We start from the raw sequence: 22,005 nt of genomic DNA, 5'->3' as shown, positions 1-22,005 counted from the left end.
TCTGCTGCTGTGAGCTCCATCCAAGAGTTTTTTTCTATCAAGAATGCCCAAAAATTGGGCACCCCCAGATTGTGATATCTTGTTGAGTGTTTATCAATATTGTTTGTCATTTAAAAAGTTTTATTATTACCATTTTAATGTATCATTTAAAAATCTGATGACAAAGTACTTATCCTCTTTTTTTTTTTTTTTTTGAATGATAAATATGTTTATATTAGGCTGTTGCATACAATTAATTAAATTAATCAAAAACTAGGAAACCTAGATTATTATAGTAATCTGATGTGGATGTACACCCGAGCCACCAGTTGGAGTAATAACCCGAGCCACTAGTTGGAGTGATAAGGATGGTGTGTATCACGATATCATCCTAGTAATCAGGGTTCGAATCTCCCTCCCTGTTTCAAGAAAAAAGGACAAAAAGATAGAACAACGAGCATGCCAATATAGAGAAGTTAAAGGGTTAGGGAAGTTCTAGGTACAACCAACTAGGATCAAGGAAATGATCCAGCAATTTCACAATTTCATCACAAACTAAATTGTCGATAAAACCAGTTTGATTATCATAATCCAGCAAATCTCTACAGCCGTACAGCTAGATCCCTCTCACTTTCTGGTCCCACCGCCAGCCCTCCAGTGGGCCCCAACATTTTTCTTCCTTCACAAGTCACCATAAAATGGATTAGTTTTGACGGTTATAGGATGTGCCACGTGGATGGATACACATTTGACTAGGTTGTGAGTGAAGTACGCAAGGGACTCTCGATATATATAGTATAAAAAAATCTAAAAAAAACAGGAAAAAACAAATTTCGGAGGGGAGAGAGAGGAAGAGAGAATCGGTCCGGTAAGCAAGTGGGAAAAGAAGGAAGACGAGTTTTCTGTTTGTTTGGCTTTGCATTTCTGCAAGCACAGCAAGCTTGAATGCCAGTCTGTCATCTCTATATCCAGTTTTGTATTTATGTAGTTGTCTATTAATATAAATACATCTCGGGTTATATATATATATATAGTCCTCTCTCTTCTACTTTGGCTCTGTATCGCTCCTGGTTTTGTAGAGAGAGATTTGAAAATTGAAGCCCCCTTGGCTTCGAAGCCATGAGTCTCTTCGGCCTCGGTAGCAGGTATTCTCTACGTCTTTCGCTTTTCGTTGGTTCTTTTGATAGTGGCATTGCTTTTGCTGTTGAATTGATGATTTATCGTCGCAGGCGTGGTCTTCGTATTCAATTTTGCATGCGTTGTTGAATTAGTGTTTGTAGGATCACGCCTGTTTTTATGAGTAGTATTTTGTTTTGGTAGATAAAAATATCGTTAGGAAATTTTTGTGTAGAAGAAGAGTGATGATTGCATGTGAAGAGAATTTGAAATTATTGTGAGAATTTTGTTTTCCTCATTAGGATTTGTCCAAATTCTTTACCCCTAATTGATTCAAATGATCTGAATAAGAGCTTATATGAATGATATTATTAGTGTCAAGGGCAGAACATAATTCATTCCGTGATCAATTCACATTTCATAAGAGAGTTAAAATTTAATCTAAAGCCTTATTGAGGAAACATGGTTCCAAAAAAGTCTTATTTGAGTGGTTTATCTGGTTGAAATTTTGGCATGTACTTTTCTGGCAAACCGAATTATAGAAAATGCTTTGCTGTTTAGTTGGCTTCTTGTCGTGGTTTGATATGTTGGATAGTTTATTTCATATTTTTTCCTTCTCAATCAATGCTCTATTTTTCCAATTGAATACTAATTAATCAGTTCCCTTTTCCATTCTTTTGTCTTTTACTGTGCCCTATTTTGAGAAACAGTAGTCAGTAGGGATGCCATTGCCATGTTTAGGTACAGTAATGATTAATAGTTTCTTTGGATCTTAATGTATGGCTTACTTTTAGAATGAGAAGGGGGATTCAAGGTAGATTTATTTTATTTCGACAATAATCCATGTAATGGTAAAAGATTTGCACACAAACAGCTTTATGTGATTACAAATTGTTTGGACTTCAGGAGCACTGCAATTATCTGTGGTACCTCAGAATCTAATTTTTTGAAGTATATCTGGATGTTCTTCTTACCACCGATATATTATAAATTTGTATGGACATCTTTCTATTTATTGCACTAACTTGAAATGTGTTGAGAATATTATACACATTTTCTGAATATGGCTGTGCAACTTATGTTATTGTGTGCATCAAATTGTGTTCAAAATAACTAAAATTTCTCCAAACTCTGACTTCAACAGAAACCAGAAGACATTTCGCCCTAAGAAGAATACACCATCTGGAAGTAAGGTTGATATTTTGTTTGGGAGGTCTGAATAATTCTTCTTTTGATATTCTGTCTTTAGTTTTCTTGATGCCATGTTTCCATACTTTACATATGCAGGGGGCTCAACTTCAAAGACACATTGATGCAACTTTGGGTAGTGGGAACCTGAGGGAGGCTGTACGACTACCTCCAGGAGAAGACATGAATGAATGGCTTGCTGTAAACAGTAAGATCCTGACCTACTGCAAAATCAAAGTTATTATCCAAAAAATGGCAGTATGTGTCTGTTCAATTTGCTGTAAATTTGACTCAAGTGAAACTACAATTTTACGCAGTGGCGGACCCAGGAATTGAAGTTACCGGGGGCACAAAAATGAAGCGGGGGTCCGGGGGCAGCGCCCCCGGATTTTTTTTTTGGGTTCTTTATGTAATTGACTTACAAATATAAACAATAAATATAAAAACACATTAATACTACATTATAATTTATTACAATTGTTCTCTACGAGTTTTCATATTTTGAAAGTGCGATATTACAACATCATTAGTAATATTTGAATGATAGATCGAGAATGAGGGTTTTGATTTTTGGGATTTTTCTATTTGGGTTAAATGAGAGTTGGGTTGGGTTGGTCTTAATTAATGGGCTATGTGTGTGAGGGTTGGGTTGGGTCTTAGTTAATGGGCTAAGTGTGTGAATGAGAGTTGGGTTGGGTCTTAGTTAGTGGGTTAAGTGTGTGTAATGGGGGCCTTTTATTTTTTTATTGGGGGCCTTAGTGGTAAATTGTTAAGAATGTAGGGTATATTTAGTGAAAAAAATTTTAACTGACTGGGGGCCCGTGCCCCCAGTGACTATACTGTGGGTCCGCCACTGATTTTACGTAACATCCCAAAGATGGACTTTCTTAAAGGATCATTAGCTATAAAAATATTTTTTGATGCACTTCAAAGTTTATTTCTTGAATGTAGGCATTTGTATTTGTGCAGGACTGTTTTTGTTCGTGCATCTATTGTATATTATATCAGCTTTTAATCCTACATTCGATTTCTATTAATTATCTTTGTCTTTCTGCAGCGGTTGATTTCTTCAACCAAGTGAACCTTCTGTTTGGCACTCTTACTGAATTCTGCACACCATCCAACTGTCCAACAATGACAGCAGGGTCGAAGTATTTTTCTTAATCCCTCGACTAAGTTCTCTTTCTGAAATAGATTGTGGAGAATAATTGGAAAGTGTGTGTGTTTCTTTATATTAAGTTTCATTTATTTTTAATTTCATGCAGATACGAGTATAGATGGGCTGATGGAGTTACCATCAAGAAACCAATAGAGGTATCTGCTCCAAAGTACGTTGAGTATTTAATGGACTGGATTGCAAGTATCTGGTGCGGTGGCAAATCTAAGGGGGTAGAATATGCGAAAAGCAGAGAAGGCGATTGCACGGAGGCGATTGCACGGAGGCGATTGCTTATTTATCTGAAGGATTGTTTCGTGTTTGATTAGTGTCGTTTGTTGTGAGTGAGTAAGGTTAAATGGATCCTTTTATTGATTCTGTGGAAAGTACTGGTATGGCTATTGACTCTCTGGTGGTAAGAACAGAAACCTTGGGTTGGCAAGATACAGGGCCGCGAAGTGAGGAGGAGTTCACGTTAGAATCATTATCAGTAGAGGAGGTAGAAGAATCAAATCTGTCACTGGTGGCAAAGATGGCATCGGTCCGTCTTTTTGCGAAGGAGCTGGTCAGGGCAGAGTTGAGGAAAGCGTGGTCGGCTATTAATCGATTTGCGATTTCTGATATTAGCCCGAATTGTTTTTTGATTACTTTTGAGAATAAGCAGGATATGATGAAACCTCTGCAACAAGGTCCATGGAATATCAGGGGCTTTCCTCTTATGTTGAAGAGGCAAGAGATGGGAGTCTCGATACATGATTTGAAGCTGGATTCTGTGCAATTTTGGGTGCAAATCCACAATTTGCCGATGGAGTTATCGTCTGCTCAGAATGTGAAAAGGATAGGACAACGGTTGGGAGATGTAGTTAAGGTGGAGGATGATCATGTCAAAGGTGTGATTAACAAACCTTTCCTTCGTGCTAGGGTGAATATTCATGAAGAGACTGCCCTGATGCCAGGATTTTCTCAGTCAAGACCAGGTCGAGAGGCGGTTTGGGTATCTTTGAAATATGAAAGATTAAACTATTTCTGTTATCACTGTGGTAGATTTACCCACATGGAAGATGACTGTATGTGGCCTCAAGCATCTTGTTCCCGGGATAAATTCGTGTCGGGTATGCGTGCAATGTTGGGAGGAGGCAGAAGTATTTTTGTAGGAGGGAGAAGAGGTTCTTCGGAGAATTTCTCAGTTCCGAAAAACGTTGCAGGGAGAGCTCGGCAACATGGTAATGACGCGTTACATGAGACTCAGGGTGTGGGGGAGCAGTTTGTGGATGGGTCTGGTGAAGGTATTCACGATGCTCATGGTGAAATGGGTCAACTGGTTGCAGTTTCTGCGGAAGGAAGATATTCCGGTGGATCCATTTATCGAGAACCACCGTTGTCACAAGGATCTCAATCTGTGTTTCGTGCAACGCATCAGAGTGAGTTAGCGGTGATGGGACAGCAGATTAGGGGAATGGTAAACTCTGTAAGGCGGAGTTTGGATACTGGAGCAACTGAGCATTTAATGCCATCTCTGGCAACTGATGAGGCTCTTGTGAGTTACTGTATGCGACAGATGAGAAAAGAAAATCATCATTTGTTCGATATCAACCAGACTAATTTATTTCCATCAACAATAGTTAGAGAGGAAGTTAGGGGCAAAATGGAGATTCAGTCAGTGTTTACTACTTATCAGAGTGAGCAAAGTGGGTCTACGAGTGGTGGGCTAAGTGGTGATGATATCTTACATGGGGTGTGTGAAGATGATGGGCCAAGTATGATTGCAGGTGGGCCTAGTCAAGTGGGTCATAAATATAACGTGAAAGCTGTGAAGTTAATTGGGCCAAGGAAAGAGGAGAAAAGGGCACTTCAAAGGACTAGTGTAAGATTTGGTCCGTATAATACTGTCATTCCAAAAGAGAGGAAAATTTCTTCGGGAATTTTACATCAGTTGGATGGTAGTGATGGTGGGGGAGTGGCTGAGGTCGATGGAGAGGATATTGAGCTTTGTGATGGTCCAAATAAGAGCGGGGCGGCGCCCCTTGGTTGTTTATGAAGATTATAGCGTGGAATTGCCGGGGCGCAGCTCGGCCCGCGGCTTTCACTTCCATCAGAGCTTATTGCAGGAGGTATCGGCCTTCTGTTCTGTTTTTATCAGAGACTATGGTTCCTAGTAACTCGTTCAGTACAAATCTAAACCTATTGGGTTTCTCTTCTTTTGTTTCTGTGGATCCGATTGGTAGGCAGGGAGGTTTGTGTTTGGCTTGGAAATCTGATGTTGTTTTTGAGCCTTTGTTAGTTGATAAGAATTTTGTTACTGGGGTGGTTAAATCCCATCCAGTTTCTCAGCCCTGGCTTGTGGTTTTTGTTTATGGGCCTCATCGTCCCCAAGAGCAGTCTCAATTATGGTCGCGCATTCAGGATTCTCTTGATGGGTTTTCTGGTCCTTCTCTGGTGCTTGGGGATTTCAATGCTATTTTATGCTCTGATGATAAATGGGGGGGTTCTCGTTTTTGCCTAAGCAGGTTTGCGCATTTTCGGTCTTTTGTTGACAATTCTGGTCTGGTGGATTTGGGCTTTGTAGGGAAGCCGTTTACTTGGTGCAATAAAAGAAGGGGTGATGACAATATTCAGGAGAGATTGGATAGGGCCTTTGCTAATCTGGATTGGTATACTTTTTTTCATGATTATGAAGTCTTACATGTTCCTTCTACTTCGTCTGATCATCTTCCTATTTTAGTAAATACTTCAAAGTCTACTTCTGATGTTCGTAGATCGTTTACGTTCCAAAGTTTTTGGGTTAGGGCAGAGGGTAGCCATCAGATTGTTGCTTCGGCTTGGCATGCTTTTGTATATGGCTCTGCTGCGTTTCGTCTGTGCATGAAAATCAGTCTAGTGAAGCAAGCTTTGCAGCGCTGGAATGTTACTGATTTTGGTATTATTCAGGAGCAAATTAATATTATTCATGCTGAGTTAGCTTCCGCGCAGTCAGGGTTGCAGTCTGCGGAAAGCCGTTTGGAGGAAAATCGTCTTCAAGCTGATTTAAATGAGCAATTGCGTAGGCAGGAATTACTTTGGCGGCAGAAAACTAGGGAGGACTGGCTCGTTTCGAAGGATTTAAATACAAAGTTTTTCCATGTTTCTGCTTTAATCCAGCGAAAAAAAAATGCTATTTCCCAGATGCAGGATGAAAATGGGAGTTGGTTGACGGATCGAAGACAAATTGGAAATTACCTTATTGAGCATTTTTCTACCCTTTTTCGATCAGAAGGTCCTTTGTCTGATGAGAATTTGGCTAACCTGGTTTATCCAATTGTTTCTCAAGTCCAAAATGATCGTTTTTGTGATATTCCTTCCGAGGAAGCTATTTTTGATATCGTTCGGTCTATGGATTCTAATAAGGCTCCGGGGCCTGATGGTATGACTCCTTTATTCTATAAGACTTATTGGAGTATTATTAAGGGTGATGTGGTGGATACTGTTCAGAATTTCTTTCGAAGCGGTTGTATGCTTCGTCAATTAAATCACACAAATATTGTGTTGATTCCAAAAGTTCCTGGAGCGTCTCAGATTGGTCAGTTGAGACCAATTAGTCTTTGCAATGTTATTTATCGGGTTATTTCTAAAATATTGGCAGATAGACTGAAGGCTATTCTGATCAATTTTGTCAGTCCGAATCAGGCTGGTTTTATGCCGGGAAGAGTTATTCAGGAAAATGTTGTGCTTGCTCATGAATTATTCCATACAATGAAGCAGAAGAGAGGAAATGGGGGTTTGATGGCTATGAAGTTGGATATGTCTAAGGCTTATGATCGGATGGAATGGAATTTTTTAACCACAATTATGTGTAAGATGGGTTTCTCAGAGAGGAATGTCAAGCTGGTGTTTCAGTGTATTTCAACGGCGTCTTTTTCATTTATGCTCAATGGGAGTCCTCTTGGTTGGTTTACAGCGAGTAGAGGTCTTCGTCAAGGTGATCCATTGTCTCCCTTTTTGTTTATCATGGGGTCTGAAGTCCTTTCAAGATTGTTATATAGAGAAGAGGTTGCTGGTAATATTCATGGCATTCGCATCAGCAGGCTATCTTCTCCTGTTTCCCATTTATTTTATGCTGATGATTCCATCATTTTTTCTAGAGCTAATATTGCTGAAGCTAGTGCTATTCACAGATGCTTAGATACTTATTGTGTATGGTCTGGTCAAAAAGTGCATTCAGGGAAGTCTGCGTTGTTTTTTAGTCGTAATGTGGTGCAGCGTACTCAACAAAATATTCACAACATTTTGAGGTTTCGTATTTCTCCTCCCAGGGCTGTCTATTTGGGGCTGCCGATTACAGATTTTTCTAATAGGAAGTGGTGGTTTGAAGGCATTAAGGAGAGAATGCTTTTGCGGTTGTCGGGTTGGAAAGCCAAAACTCTCTCGCAAGCCTCTCGTGGCATGTTGATTAAGTCAGTCTTGTCTTCTATTCCATCTTATATGCAGTTGTTTAAATTCCCCCAGTATGTGTGCTCTTCTTTGGATGGTATTATGAGGGATTTCTGGTGGGGCTGGGAGCATGGTCGGCGGCATTTGTTCTTGAAGAGTTGGGCGTCTTTGTGCACTCCAAAATCGTGTGGAGGTTTGGGATTTAGAAGAGTTAGTCATATGAATGATGCATTACTAGCTAAATTTAGTTGGAGGCTGCTTAATGGGGGTGGTTCGGTGTGTCACCAAAATCTGTTCAGTAAATATATAACTCCAAGGGGAGGGGATTTTTTTGAAGCGGGTGTTCTAAATTCTGATTCGTGGATTTGGAGATGTCTGATGAGTGCAAGAGGTGTTCTTAATATGGGTTTATGTCGGTTGATCAAATCTGGTGTGACAACAAAAATTTGGCTAGATCCTTGGATTCCTGGGCAGGCTGATTTCAAACCAATTGTTCGGTCTGATGTTCTTCTTTTGCAGGATGAGGCTACAGTGGATTCTTTGTTATTGACTAATCCTCTTAGATGGAATATTCCCCTTCTGGGAAGTTGGTTTGAACCCGGTACAGTTAGAAATATATTGAAAATCCATTTACCAGCTTCCCCAAGTGATGATAGATGGGTGTGGACTCTTAGTCATTCTGGGAGTTATTCAGTAAAGATAGCTTATCACTCTCTCAATTCGGCTGCTATGATTGCGCCATCTTTGTCTCCTTTGTCTTCAGCTAATTGGAATAAGATTTGGCAGCTGAAGGTTCATGCCCGATTTCAACTCTTGTTATGGAAGTCTTTGTGGAATATGTTGCCTACGCGAGGTAGATTATCTACTGTTCTTCAGCTTTCTCCTAATCAAGTTTTGTGTCCTATTTGCTGTCTGGAGGTAGAATCTCTTCTTCATTTGTTGACTTCATGTTCAGTTCCTGTGCTTGTTTGGAGTACCTCAAAATGGAGCTTAAATTCTAGGCTTTTTGGTAGGGATGGGATTGTTGGTTGGGCTTCTATGGTCTTGAATCCTCGGTTAATTGGTATATCCAAAGATGATTTTCATGAGTTCCAATTGTTGGCTCTTGTTACCTTGGATCTTACTTGGCGTTATCGCAATGCAGTTGTGCATGGTGCTCCAATCAGGTCTGATTTTGATTTGCTTTGTCAGATTCGTCTTGTTCATTTTCAGCATTGTAATGCTTGGAGAGTGCCCACATTTGAGACTATTGTTCCTACGATACATTGGTTGCCTCCTCCAGTGCATTGGGTTAAAGTGAATTTTGATACAGCAATGGGGGTTGATGGCTTTTCTTCGGTTGCTTTAGCTCGGTCCTCTTCAGGAGAAGTGATTTTTGCATCTGTTCTTAGTGGTGCTTGTGTGGTTCCTTTGGTGGGTGAGGCAATGGCTCTCAGTTTGGGTGTTCAGAGATGTTTAGATCTTTGTATTGAGAAAGTTGAGTTTGAGGGTGATGCTTTATTAGTTGTTAATGCAGTCTCCAAACCTGAGTTGGTTTCGTTTTGGGAGATTGATAATTTGATTGATGATATTAGAGGCAAGTTGATGGGGGTTCGGAGTTGGTCTATTGCAAAAGTTAGCAGGCGTCAAAATGCTTGGACGGATAGTCTCGCCAAATGGGCCGCAGTCGGGGGTTTTTCCGGTAGCATTCCCAATTGTTTTTTACCAGATTTACAGGCGTGGTTAGATAGTGGTTGCGATCCCCCTGTTCATCGCTTTGGTTTGTTTTCTTCTGGCTTTTAAGCCTTTGCCTGATAAAAAAAAAAAAAAAATTTAATGGACTGGATTGAAGTTCAGCTAGATGATGAGTCTATTTTTCCACAAAAGTTGGGTAAGCAAGATCTCTTCTAGCATTAGGCTTGTATTATGACAGAAGCAAGTTACCATTTTGATTCAACTGTCATGATCTAGAGGGCACCACTTAACTGTTATGCACTGCTACAGGGGTACCCTTTCCAGCAAATTTCATAGATGTTGTCAAGACAATATTTAAACGATTGTTCCGTGTCTATGCTCACATATATCACTCACATTTTCAGAAGATTGTGAGTCTAAAGGAAGAAGCTCATCTGAATACTTGCTTCAAACATTTTGTTCTATTTACATGGGTAAGTTCTTTGCTTTGTGTTGTGATATTTGTGTGTACATTTGAATCTGTGTTTCTTTTCTTATAATTTATCTTAGGGGAGCAGAAGTTGACCCACTTCCACTTCCCAATTTCTTTTTTCTTCCATGCCTGTGATTCAGCTTCATGAACTCTTATTGCTTGTGATCTAATGCAGGAATTCAGCTTGATTGATGAGGGGGAACTTGCACCTCTCTATGATCTTGTCGAGTCTATTTTGCAACTATAGCTTCATTTTAACATTCTTTTTTGCAAGAAAGCATTTTTTGGTTTGTTTTGATTTTGTCTGGGTATATATATTGTTTTTGGCTTCTCTTTGTCCATGGAATTTCTTTGTTGAATGAGAGATTAACATCTCTTTCTTTCTCTCTTTTCTTCTTTCGGCAATGACTTGGCGTACTTTTTAAATCAACGAACCTTTTTCTTAGTAATAATGGAAGGCCTAAATGAGAAAAGTGTTTTAAGAAATCAATTTTGTGCAGTTTGCAAGATTTCTTCTATATGCAAAACTTCCACATAGCAGCTAGGGCCGTCTATAAATGACTCCATTACTTAATTGTTTTGCCTCAAATACCATTATCACTGCAGCCAGCAATATTGCTTGGTGACTCCGGCCTAGGGATCTTTTCCAGGGTTTTAATGCATAATTGCATTTACAACAAACGGATAATAGATTTGAACTTTGGTAACAGAAGCAACAAGGGAAGGGGGGAGGGGGGTTTGGAAATAAAACTTGCCTCGTAAAAAAAAAAATTCCTGTATTATTGATATAAATGTAGTAAAATTCAATGCTATAAGTCCTTATATTGCTATCAATTATTCAAAATGTAAAATCAGGAGAACCTGCAACCCCAAAATCCCAAATAATAAGTACACCATAAGCTAGCGTTGTCCATTGATGTGTATGATACACTAGAGACTATAGAGAGAATTTAACACCCAATACTGGTAATTTCAATTGCCTGTCGCTGAGATTGTGTACCTGATCCGTGTAGTGTAGCAACCATCGAGCCATGATGCCATCTAGAAACAGAATGATTTCCTCAATAAGCAGGGTGGGCCTGTTTCCAAGTAATAAACTGACCATCTCTTGCATTTGGATACGTAAATATCACCACATTCACCATTCCATTGCATGCTGCCGCGCTCAGCCCACAAAATAACAAAGAGAAACTGCCAGTTTAACATCTACTTTTTTTCCTTTCTCAAATCACATATACATCCTGGAAGGGGGTTTGCATGGAAACTCTCCTCTAGCTTCGGAAACTCCCCGGGTTCTCTTAGATACGGAGCTCCATCCCGATCTTCATGAATCTTTTTTACCTTGGAGCTGAACTTCTTCCATGATATTTTCCCTTCATCGTATTCATCAACAAGTTTTACCAAGCTCATCCTGCATCAATAATATGACAAGTATATCATGGAACTATTTGAGCACAACTACAAAATCAGAATGTTAACTAATTGGAAGGGAAGAGATTAATGAATACTTGTCTGGACTGATTGTTTTCTTGAAGTCCTCAAACCGCCTATGACCTTGAACTGCCTTTGCCATATTTCCATCATAAGTATAAACAAAAACGTCACTCTGAAGAGCGACAACATAGTCTATTCCGGCCAACATGTTTTGGTGATTTCTGAAAGGATTCAGCTCATCTTTTGTAGAGAGACTGGAATGAGAGAAGATATTAGGGAACTCATCCTTTAGATATTTCATACTTCCTCTCCCAAAAGCTTCTCCAGCCACCAAGTAAATCCTGGTATTGGATGGGAAGCCCATCCCCTTGAGCAAAAGGGCAGTCTCTCTGGGTGTCAATGGACAACCACCAAGCAATCTTCTCTCTGTCCCATTTATCTCTTTCTCTTTCCAGTGGCCGACTTCATATCGCATCTTATGTAACTCTTCATCTTCTTCAGCAGTCAAATTATGACCACAGCCTGTAAATGCAAGCATATCTTTCTCGTACCTACAACAAAACAAAATAAATACAGACTGTATGAGGGTCGAACAATAACTTGGTTGCATCAAACCATCTTCCAACATTATAAACATATATATTATTCACGCAAAGAAATGGTTCATAGAAAAAATGCTCATGTAGTTGATTCAAGCGCCAAAAATAAGAAGGTACATGATCTTACATAATATGCTAAACTATGCCCCAGGCAATTCATGAGGCAGAAGACTGCTGAAGAACCCATTTTCTTTGCGGGAAAAAAAAGCTTATTCAAGCTTGAGAGGAGAAATATATCTATAAGAAAATAAAATCACAACTTGCCTCAGATGGAGAGCAAGATATGGGCTTCCATTTTCTCGCATTCTAGCAACTAAGGTGTTTCCAAGTTCTTCTATTGGGGCTGAGTATTTTAGTGCCTCGTAATTTACACGGCACCTCAACTTTTGTATGGAAGGTGGGAGGTCATTGTTGGCAAGCCGCGAATCAGTATATGTGAAGTAGATTACTTTATGCTGCTTCAGTAACTGGATGATCTCTGTTTTATAATAACTAACCTGAGAAAACAAAAGAATGAAAAGTCTTATTCAAACATGTGAAGGATCAAGGGTAAGTCAAAAGTCTATTATTCAAACATGTGAAGGATCAAGGGTAAGTCAAAAGTCTATTATTCAAACATGTGAAGGATCAAGGGTAAGTTAATGAGATTGACAGCAGGGATTTTGGAAAAATGAGGGAGGAAATGTACTGAGTGTATAACCATTTTATAAAATGGTGAATAAATGTGTGTCACAATTATCTGGTGGGTGAACATTTTCTATAGTACTTAATTTCACTGCCCAGACGCCTTGACATGCAGCTTATAGCCCTGGACCATGGTGAACTTCTTACATTTTTACATATATATCTCGTTATTTGGGACCCTATTCTATTCACTTCCAGCGCACAGACCCCTCAAAAGGATGGAAAACAAAGAAACTAGAAGACGCAAAAGATAAAAGGTTTATACTGACCTTAGACCAAGATATTAGTGTTTTGTTGAAAGGCTCAATTTCAGCATAAGCAGGAGGTAATGTTTCAACTACATGGATATCATGCTTCAGAGTTTCAATGAAGTGTTGCCAATCAAACAGATCTTTAAAGCCACTGCATCATGTAAATAAGATAAATTAGGTTAAACCAGAAAGACTTGTAGTCTATGCGGGGTACCTATACATAAAGACCATTCAGGAGTTTCATTAACATAGAAAACCGTCACACAGATAGGTTAAAATAACAGGAATGATGATTCATTTAGCTTATGGTACAGACATCCTCTTTCATTTAGGTACAAAGGCATCTTCCCGGGGAGCAAAAGAAAATGTGTGTAGCTACTGGACTCAAACCCAAGGAAAATCTGACAGGGTTGTCTTTCTATAACCTCTCAAAAGATTACTACGTGCATTTTATTTTTCTAAATACTCGTGTCCTTTAAAGTTTAAACTCTATGAAGGAGACTTGTCATTCATACTCTTTGCATAAGAGTTGCATTGTCAGAATCCATGCTGTAGGCCAATCACTAATCAAGTTTTAAACAGATGAACCCCATTTTCCAAATGACAGAGCACAATCTGCTCATGACTCGATATCTTTTAGCAGAATATAGAACCAGTTGGTTCCACCGTATATCTCGCATTTCTTGGATTTCTATAACCAAGCCAGACCTAATGCTTTTAAACACCAACTCTAACATAGTCAAAGTTTAAGTTTGTGAACAAACAGCAGTGCCTATTAATGCTCTTTGAATGATAACAGTAGTAGCCATTCAACACATACAAATCCAATTTTATTATATAATTGCAGAATTCAAAAACCTGTCATCAGCCCAGTATGAGGTGTGATCAAGGGAGGGAAGGACAAGTGTTGCCTTCAGAATCTTAGCCACAGCAACCATGTCACAAATCTGCACACTAAAATTATTGGTACATCAGGCTATAACTGGCACCAATGCAGCAATAAACTAGATGGAAGAAAAAGGGGATAAAAAATCAAATAGCCAGACCCCAAATCTCATCTGGTTCAAGCCACCGTTAGCATTTATGAGGATGTAGCCATTTGTTTTTGCATCGAGCTCTGGCAAAGGAAACAAGAAGTATGAATTGAGAGAACAAAGCATCCTCATAACACACATAGAAAACATTTACGCATAGTCAGAGGCATGCATATGAACACTCAGTTGTCTAGGTCTCATACTTTTTTGACTTCTTGGCTGGTGAATGCACCGAGTGAAAGTATCGCTTCTGGGTTTGGACCAGATACCTGAGTACTGAATAAGAAGCAAATTTCACAGTGAAGAAAAGTAACATCTGAAAGGCGCCTGACTCTCAGTCTGGTGTTCAGTATAAACCAAATCAACTTTATGTTTTACATTCTTTCCATCCTGAGAACCAGATATAGGACATAGGAGTAAGCAAATAGGAGATTAGGACAAATTTCTGAAACTTACTTCGGCCATGCCATTTTGGCTATTGATTACACCTGATGTTACCATCATTGGAGTCTGCTCAACATCATGTGCTCCCTCTCCATAGTCATATGCATGAGAGCTTTGTTCCATCAAAGTTAACCGAGTTATGGAATCAGAGGAGTCCTGATAACAAAGGCTCAAGCGTTTCGGTCAGTCAAAACATGATAAGTAATAAAGTGTAGGAGTAGACAGACACTTATAAAACTCGACAACAACAAGTAAATACATATTTGCCTGGGCATGAATGCTTTTCATCTTCGAGCAAGGAGTTCTGAAATACACTCTCCACATACCACAAATACAGGAACAGTACCATACTACTAAGGATAACCATATAAATTTAGCATACAAGTGCAGGCTAATGATATCTTTCCCTTTCAGACCATCCATGTCTGGTTTTTGGAAGAAATATATTATGAATTATGAAACTCAAATAAGTCCCTAATTACATGTTTGCGTTCCGATTGGAAGACTTGTATGTATTCATCTAGTGTTACATATAACATATGCAAATGATATCGACAGAAAGCAGTTGATAAACATACGGAACTAACCTGATTGGAACTTGCTTTTTCAAGGGCAGATCCAAACCACACAGTAGCACAAATCTTCAAGACACCCATAAACAAGCAAATCCCACAAAACAACGAGAACATCCAGTGCCCAAGCTTCTTCTTCTCCCTCAACCCCAAACCCACCACAACAGATCCAATGGGCTTCTTCAGAAAACCCCTCGCCACACCCCCATGTGATCTCTGAGTCGCGTGGATACTCTGCCTCTCAAACCCATCAATGGAGACCAAATTTTCAGACTTGGGTGAACCCAGATGGAGGTCAATCTCATGGTTAGAACTAAAACTGGCAGCAGTACTGTTGCTGCTGCTGCTGTTAGTGGCGTTGTTGTGAGCACTGTTTGGGTTTCTCTTGAAAGAGTGTGCCCGGCGAGTCTTTGGACCCGAGAATCGAGGGCTGTTGACACGCTGAGAGACTCCATCGGTGGAGTTGTGAGAGTGGCGACCCATTCTGTTTTCCTCAACTTCAATAGCCAGTTGCTCACATTAACGTCGTCGATTCTACGAGATCGAACACCATCTACAAGAAGAGATAAGAGTCATACGGAGTCCTTTTTACTTGTGCATATAATGCAGACTTGTTCAGCACTCTGACATGTGAAACTGTGGAAGACTGAGTGAGAAATCTTTGTCTGCTTGCTGCTTCTTTTTTTCTTTATAGTTTGTAATGCATCCAGTGATTTTCTTCTATTTCCTTTTTTTTTTATTTTTTATCTTGTCGTATTATTTAATTTAGTTTTTATTATTATTTAATTTAGTTGTTAATGATATTTTCTCATATGTGTATATTAAAATAAAAATTACATTTTTTATTGGATTGAAAATTTCCTCTTTGGGACCTTGGGTAAGAACGGAAAAGGTAGAAAAACTATTTATTTTAATCTTTTTTTAATGTTCTATAAAACTAATAATATTTTTTTTATAAACAAAAATAAGAAATAGGGATGGTAAAAAAAATCGATCCGAATATTATTCATACGATACGCAATCCATTTAAAACCCGAAAACCGATCCTAGAGGATTTGGAAACGGTTTTGATTTTCAAACCCGTTACGGTTTAGGATCGGGTTTGGTTTTTTATGTCGGGTTTAGAGTGTCCGAATTGTTTAATTTAAAAAAAATGAATTATAGTAATAACTTTATAAATCATCTATATAAAGGTATATTATTAGGATGTTATTTAACATGATAAAGCATATTAAATAAAACAATATAACAGAAAACATTCAAACTATAACAACATTATAAGTCAGATTATTTTTTTAAAAATTGAATTATACATTTATAGAAAATAAAAAAAATTACAAGTTAAATGGTAAACGGGTACCCGATGATAAAAGGTTATGGAACGATTCCGGTTTTGAAAATTTAAATGGTTTTTTAAACGAGTTTGGTATTGAGTACGTTAAATATAAACGGTTTTGGTATTTACTAATTGGAAGGATATCCGACCCATTGTCATCCTTAATAAGAAACACTATCTAAGGACCACATTCCCGAATGGGCCTAACTAATCATTGGAAAACAAACTTATCAATGTTAGGTTTGTCCAGATTTATAAGCTAGACGAATATTCCATCCATAACCGATGTGGGATTCCCGCATCAAATACACACATATTTACCATTCCAATTAATGGCTCGAGTGTTTGGACTCAATGATTTGCTTAGGATTTACTATATACATTGTACATATGTTGCCTTTCTTTTCTCACTTGCTTAACGTTTGTCATGTACTCATCTGTGTTTTTGTTAGTTGGATCATGGATGATATGGTCGGCTAGTTTGCCACTTTGCCTACTAATAATTATTAATTAATGTTCTACGCAAACCAGATGGCTTGTACCTAATTTCGTCAACCTAAAATATCACTTCAGTTTCACATGTTAGTATTTAATTATTTAATTTTCCACAGATAAATGAATTAATTAAATGGCCTGCATCCAAAAGCTTATCAATTAAATATTTAAAAAAGTAGAAAAAGGGTTGAAAAAGTGCCTTTGGAGCTGTTTATCAGAATTATTTAAAGAAAAAAGATGATAATAAGGAATAAAAAGCTGTGGGCCCCAAGTCTTGGACTTTTATGACGTTTTGTCTCTTTCGGTATTTTGACACGACGCAGAGAGCTAATAATTTTATGATAGCCCAGATGAATGTTCACAATCATTGTTGGGCCCGATTTCCCAACAAAACTGAGTTGGGCCAACAGATTGAAATCCAGTCCAACTATGCCCTGCACGAAACGACTACGTTTTATACCTTTTTTTTTTCAGGTGGAGATAGGGTTGACGGGAGCAGGAGACACGCGGAATTGCCCGTTACTATGGCGGGAAAATTAGGACGGCGTGCTAGAGAAGTTTTCCTCGTAAACCCTAAATAGTCACTACCACATCTGATAGGAGCCGAATCGACGCCCTCTTTAACCCATCTCTCTCTTCACGCTCTCACGGTCATCGTTTCGACTTCCCGCCATCTCTCTCATGACGATCCTTCGATCTCGCAAGATTCCGCCAACCATCGAACCCGCTACGCCGACCCGACCCAATGAACCCTCCACCGTCCATCAGTCCCCTCCCGAGTTGGACTCCGATGCACTTCCTGTCAGGCGGAGCCTTCGTCTCCATTCGAAGTCGGTTTCCAATCAAAGTCCTGGTCCAAGTACGACCCGTGGGAGCCGTAACCGGAGGAGAGGGAAGCAAGTTAGGGTTACGGAAGAGAAGGAAGGGACTGGGGAGCAAATTGCGGGTTCTTCAGGGGAGGTCCGAGTTGCAGATAAGGGGAAGAGGAAAATTCCGGAGGGTGAAGTGCAATCGAGTTTTTTGAGTTTACGATCAGGGAAAAGAGTTGCTAAGAGAAGTGTGGGAAGTGATGGTGAGAATCAAGGAGAAGGAGAAGGTATTGATTTCAGTTTAGAAGGAAGGGATTGTGAAAAAGTTTTGGGTAGATTAGAAGTTTCCGAGGCGGATAGAGTATTGAGCGAGGATAATGAAGGTACTGTTATGGATGCGAGATTGGAGGCAACACAAAGTGCTAGGAAGAGTGGTGCTGTGAATAGCAGAAGGAGGTATAGCAAAAAAGAGAAAGGGAAAAGGAAATTGGACGATATTGCTTCGTTGCCGAAAGATGATGATGATGATAATGGTTCTGTCAAATTAGGTTTGGAATCCAAGGATATGGTTTCAGTTGATATCGGTGGTTTAAGAGATGTAAATCAGGTTAGTGAGAGGGGCCTGGGAGGTTTGGAATGCAAGGATGTGAGTTCCATCGATATTGGTGGTTCAAACGATGGAAGACAGGTTGGTGAGACGGATGTGGAGGTATATCAATCAAGGACAGAGCAATTCCGTAACGTAGCCCGACGGAATGCTTCTCGTTTTGCATATTTTGATCCTCAGAATGAGGATGTGAGCCTTCCACCTGCCCAAGTGGAAAGGGAAGTACCAGCTGTGGAAATGGAGATGGAAACTGAAGACTGGCCTGGTCCCTTCTCCACTGCTATGAAGATTATTAGGGATAGGGCGGAGAAGATGAATGTGCAGCAGGGAAACTCCTCATCAAACAATAAAAAATCCGTGCCAGTGATTTGGAATCCTAAAAATAGACAGCGTAGCTGCAAGAAAGTTGTGGTCCCTTCACTGAAAGAATTGTCCTTAAAGATACTTGTAAAGAATGCTGATGCAATTACTTCGCTTGATTGTGTCCCAGATGCATTAAGACACAAGATTAGTCAGATGCTCTGTGATTCTCGGAAAATGAACTGCCATTTTCTTGACCTTCTTGTTCGTGGATCTCCTATGGAGATCCGTCTAAGGGATTGCTCGTGGCTAACGGAGGAAGAATTCACAAGATGTTTTGAAGCTTGTGACATGAGCAGCTTGACTGTATGTTCCTTCATTGAAGCTATAACTCAAGTTTGACAGTCACTTTCTTTTAACTATCTCTTACCAGTAAACAATAATCTCTTACCAGTGATAGATTTCAATTGAAATTTACCTCAGTTTATAGTTTATGGTTTAAGAGATTTGTTAGTTTGAAGTTACATATTCAATTGAAATTGACCTCAGTTTGGTTTTGTTGCAAGCAAGCATGTTTACTAGATTTGATTGATTGGTTATTATATGACTGCTTCCTTTCTCCGCTGGAAAGCATTTTGGATGATCATATTTTACTGTTTTGTGAAACTAGGTTCTACAACTTGACCAGTGTGGACGCTGTCTACCGGATTATATACTGCATGCTACCTTAGCTCGGTCATCAAAGAACTTGCCTGCACTCACTAGATTGTCTATTAGTGGTGCATGCCGTCTTTCTGATGTTGGGCTTGGAGTCATTGTTTCTTCTGCTCCTGCACTAAGATCTATAAACCTCAATCAATGCTCCCTTCTTACGTCAACTAGTATTGACACTTTAGCAAACTCCTTGGGATCAACTATTTGTGAACTGTATATTAACGATTGCCTAAGTATTGATGCTATGCTCATTTTGCCTGGACTGAAGAAGCTACAACATTTGGAAGTCTTGTCTGTAGGAGGCATTCACACTGTTTGTGATGATTTTGTCAGGGAATATGTCATAGCATGTGGTCATAATTTGAAGGAGCTTGTGTTAGCCGATTGCACGTAAGTTCCTTTGACATAATTCTCTCCGTCATTTGAATAAATTTCTCCCATCAAGGATAACTTTGACAGTACGTTAAAAGGTATATCTTACTTGACTTTTGCTCCTTTAGCTATCTTATATTTTCTTTTAAATTTGGTGTAGGAAATTAACTGATTCTTCTGTACTAGCGATTGCTGAAAATTGTTCAAAATTACGTGCATTGGACCTCGTTAACTTGTGCAAGTTGAGCGACTCTACTATGGGTTATCTTGCTAGCGGTTGTCAACAAATTCAGACTCTAGTGCTCTGCCGCAACGGATTCAGGTTCTTTATTATATTTGGATTTTTTTTAAAACTTGTCCTAGTATGCAATAGATCTATGCTTTCCAAAGCACATTTTTATTTTTTGTTTGTTGAGCTGACCCCTTATGGTTGGCATAATGACATTTAGAATTGGTTGATCTTAGAATCATTATTCTTCCGAGATACAGTGGATGTTAATTTATTTATGTTTTCCCATAATGTATTCCTCAAAATTTTCTGGTTTTTGTTTTGAATTTATGTCTTGGATTTTTAACTTATCAGTCAATGCTAAAAGTTAGTTCCTTATGCTTCTTTTAAGATACTGATCTCATTCTAAACATTTAATTTTGCGAATATAGTTGAAGGATTTTTTTCTTTACTTGTTGCATTAGAATGTAATTGTGTTAGGGTACCGGTAATGACCACTACTGTTAATTTATGTGTTAGTTTTGTGAAGTGATTACTGTATTTACCGCAAAATGCTATCAGGCATGCCTTCATCAATTCTAACTAATGTATGATATTGCTTGAGTGCCACGTCTAAGTTCATCATTGTTATGATTTTGAGTTTTATTTGGCTGCTGACTGTAAGCAGTCTTGGCATCACATCATTGATATAAGCGTGACTGGTATTTTTTCCCCCTGTCCTGCATGACAGTGATGAAGCTGTTGCTGCGTTTCTAGAAACTGCTGGGGAGCATCTGGAGGAACTTTCACTAAATAGTGTCAGAAAGGTTTTTACACATCGCTATCTCACTCTCTCTCTCTCTCTCACACACACACAACCTCTGATGTTCACTCGTTCATTTACAGTCAGTTAAAGGTTGCACTTGGCATTTCGTATGTTCCTATATGGTACCACTAGTATATGATACTGCATCAGACAATATGGATATTGCTGATTCTGACCACTGAAGTAATGCCATGTGATTCATTATCTGTTTTGAGTTCCAATAGTTGCTATCTCATCCAAGTTGGGTTGGAGAGGGTGGATGATTTTTGCTTGCCAATCTTTTTCGCATTGTGATGGGGATATTTAACCTTTTTCTTCAGGTTGGCCATAATACAGCCTTATCGCTTGCCAGATGTTCAAGAAAGCTGCAGAATTTGGACTTATCCTTTTGCCGGAATTTCACAAGCGAGGCAGTGGGTCTAATTGTAGACAGCTGTTTATCGTTGAGGGTTCTTAAACTTTTTGGGTGTACTCAGGTATATCCCTTGTTAGACCAGCTTCCTTGATTCTGAAATGCCAACTTTGGAAGAACACTAAATATTTCTAGTTACTTTTGATAGCCTGCTTAATGCATTAAAGGAAATTAGAATACGTTGACTGATCATGGAACAATGTGGTATCATGGTGCTTTCTCTACAGATCACTAACGTATTTCTGGATGGCCACTCAAATCCGGACGTAGAAATAATCGGCTTGAAAATGTCATCGGTGCTGGATCATGTCAAGGTGCCTGATCCTGAAGAAGGTCCGTTACATTATTCTTCAGTTCTGTGTGCATTGTAATGACTGAATTGGTTATCATGTCTGAAACACATGCATTTTGGTGACTTGGAAACTCGATTTGCTTGAAATGCGGTAGACAATTAGGGGGGGGGGGGGGAGGGGTCGTCTTACATGTTGCTGTATGCATGATCAAGTGCGGGATTGTTGAGATCTGTTTTTACCACCAAACGTTATTTCAAGTCTCAACTATTGAATTTTAAGTTGTCGCGAAAATGTTTCTTTGTTGCCCAACTGTAGTTGATATGGACCAGATAATATACTTATATGAAGTACAGTTTTATCAGTATGTTTTCTTGTTTACGTACCAATATGATTTTGCAAGTAAAGTAATCGAAATCCTTCATGGAAGTTGACAGTCAAATATTTCCAAGTTATCTGCGACTTTTCATACTTCATTTTTGTGACCCGAGTGAGTGCTCTCAAGGCTATGCTTGGATTAAATTTTTTGAGAATTAAGTAGAGGGGATTAAGGAGGGGGTAAGAATTCCACTCCGTTTGGATTGGAGGGGAGGGTTGAGTAGGGTATGAAAAGTGAAAAAAATCTA

The 22,005-nt window shown here is 39.1% G+C and overlaps 3 protein-coding genes across 3 annotated transcripts; 2 read left to right on the top strand and 1 right to left on the bottom strand.

Annotated features, from left to right (window-relative positions):
- Nucleotides 1-827: 827 nt before the first annotated feature.
- Nucleotides 828-10,378, top strand: LOC119997122 (MOB kinase activator-like 1A). The gene is made up of 8 exons (XM_038843939.1): nucleotides 828-1,124; nucleotides 2,240-2,288; nucleotides 2,383-2,491; nucleotides 3,341-3,434; nucleotides 3,549-3,622; nucleotides 9,657-9,716; nucleotides 9,830-9,993; nucleotides 10,168-10,378. The coding sequence occupies exons 1-8, from the start codon at nucleotides 1,099-1,101 to the stop codon at nucleotides 10,237-10,239; spliced, it is 648 nt and encodes a 215-aa protein (XP_038699867.1). The 5' UTR covers nucleotides 828-1,098; the 3' UTR covers nucleotides 10,240-10,378.
- A 374-nt stretch (nucleotides 10,379-10,752) lies between these two features.
- On the bottom strand, nucleotides 10,753-15,674 carry LOC119997121 (O-fucosyltransferase 35-like). Its single transcript, XM_038843938.1, has 9 exons — nucleotides 15,026-15,674; nucleotides 14,451-14,594; nucleotides 14,198-14,270; nucleotides 14,007-14,077; nucleotides 13,819-13,907; nucleotides 12,979-13,111; nucleotides 12,290-12,522; nucleotides 11,501-11,977; nucleotides 10,753-11,403 (listed from the first exon to the last, which is right to left on the bottom strand). The coding sequence occupies exons 1-9, from the start codon at nucleotides 15,491-15,493 to the stop codon at nucleotides 11,199-11,201; spliced, it is 1,893 nt and encodes a 630-aa protein (XP_038699866.1). The 5' UTR covers nucleotides 15,494-15,674; the 3' UTR covers nucleotides 10,753-11,198.
- A 1,687-nt stretch (nucleotides 15,675-17,361) lies between these two features.
- LOC119997958 lies at nucleotides 17,362-21,768 on the top strand. The gene is made up of 6 exons (XM_038845204.1): nucleotides 17,362-18,923; nucleotides 19,228-19,661; nucleotides 19,804-19,965; nucleotides 20,603-20,678; nucleotides 20,998-21,153; nucleotides 21,317-21,768. Exons 1-6 carry the CDS (start codon nucleotides 17,523-17,525, stop codon nucleotides 21,458-21,460), a joined length of 2,373 nt encoding a protein of 790 aa, XP_038701132.1. The 5' UTR covers nucleotides 17,362-17,522; the 3' UTR covers nucleotides 21,461-21,768.
- Nucleotides 21,769-22,005: the final 237 nt, after the last annotated feature.

The sequence above is a fragment of the Tripterygium wilfordii genome, chromosome 4 (genome assembly GCF_013401445.1).
Source record: "Tripterygium wilfordii isolate XIE 37 chromosome 4, ASM1340144v1, whole genome shotgun sequence".
NCBI classification, from domain to species: Eukaryota; Viridiplantae; Streptophyta; class Magnoliopsida; order Celastrales; family Celastraceae; genus Tripterygium; species Tripterygium wilfordii.
Note: the sequence above shows the minus strand (reverse complement) of the source record. Positions and strands in the feature narration are given on the sequence as shown.

Coding starts and splice junctions, on each gene's coding strand:
- LOC119997122 (XM_038843939.1), top strand. CDS start 1,099: ATGAGTCTCTTCGGCCTCGGTAGCAG. Junction 2,289..2,382: donor ATACACCATCTGGAAGTAAG/GTTGATATTTTG, acceptor TTACATATGCAG/GGGGCTCAACTTCAAAGACA. Junction 3,623..9,656: donor TGCTCCAAAGTACGTTGAGT/ATTTAATGGACT, acceptor AAAAAAAAAAAA/ATTTAATGGACTGGATTGAA.
- LOC119997121 (XM_038843938.1), bottom strand. CDS start 15,493: ATGGGTCGCCACTCTCACAACTCCACCGATGGAGTCTCTCAGCGTGTC. Junction 14,595..15,025: donor AAAAAGCAAGTTCCAATCAG/GTTAGTTCCGTA, acceptor CTTTGTTATCAG/GACTCCTCTGATTCCATAAC. Junction 13,908..14,006: donor TGAACCAGATGAGATTTGGG/GTCTGGCTATTT, acceptor TTTAGTGTGCAG/ATTTGTGACATGGTTGCTGT.
- LOC119997958 (XM_038845204.1), top strand. CDS start 17,523: ATGACGATCCTTCGATCTCGCAAGATTCCGCCAACCATCGAACCCGCT. Junction 19,662..19,803: donor CTTGTGTTAGCCGATTGCAC/GTAAGTTCCTTT, acceptor AATTTGGTGTAG/GAAATTAACTGATTCTTCTG. Junction 20,679..20,997: donor CACTAAATAGTGTCAGAAAG/GTTTTTACACAT, acceptor CTTTTTCTTCAG/GTTGGCCATAATACAGCCTT.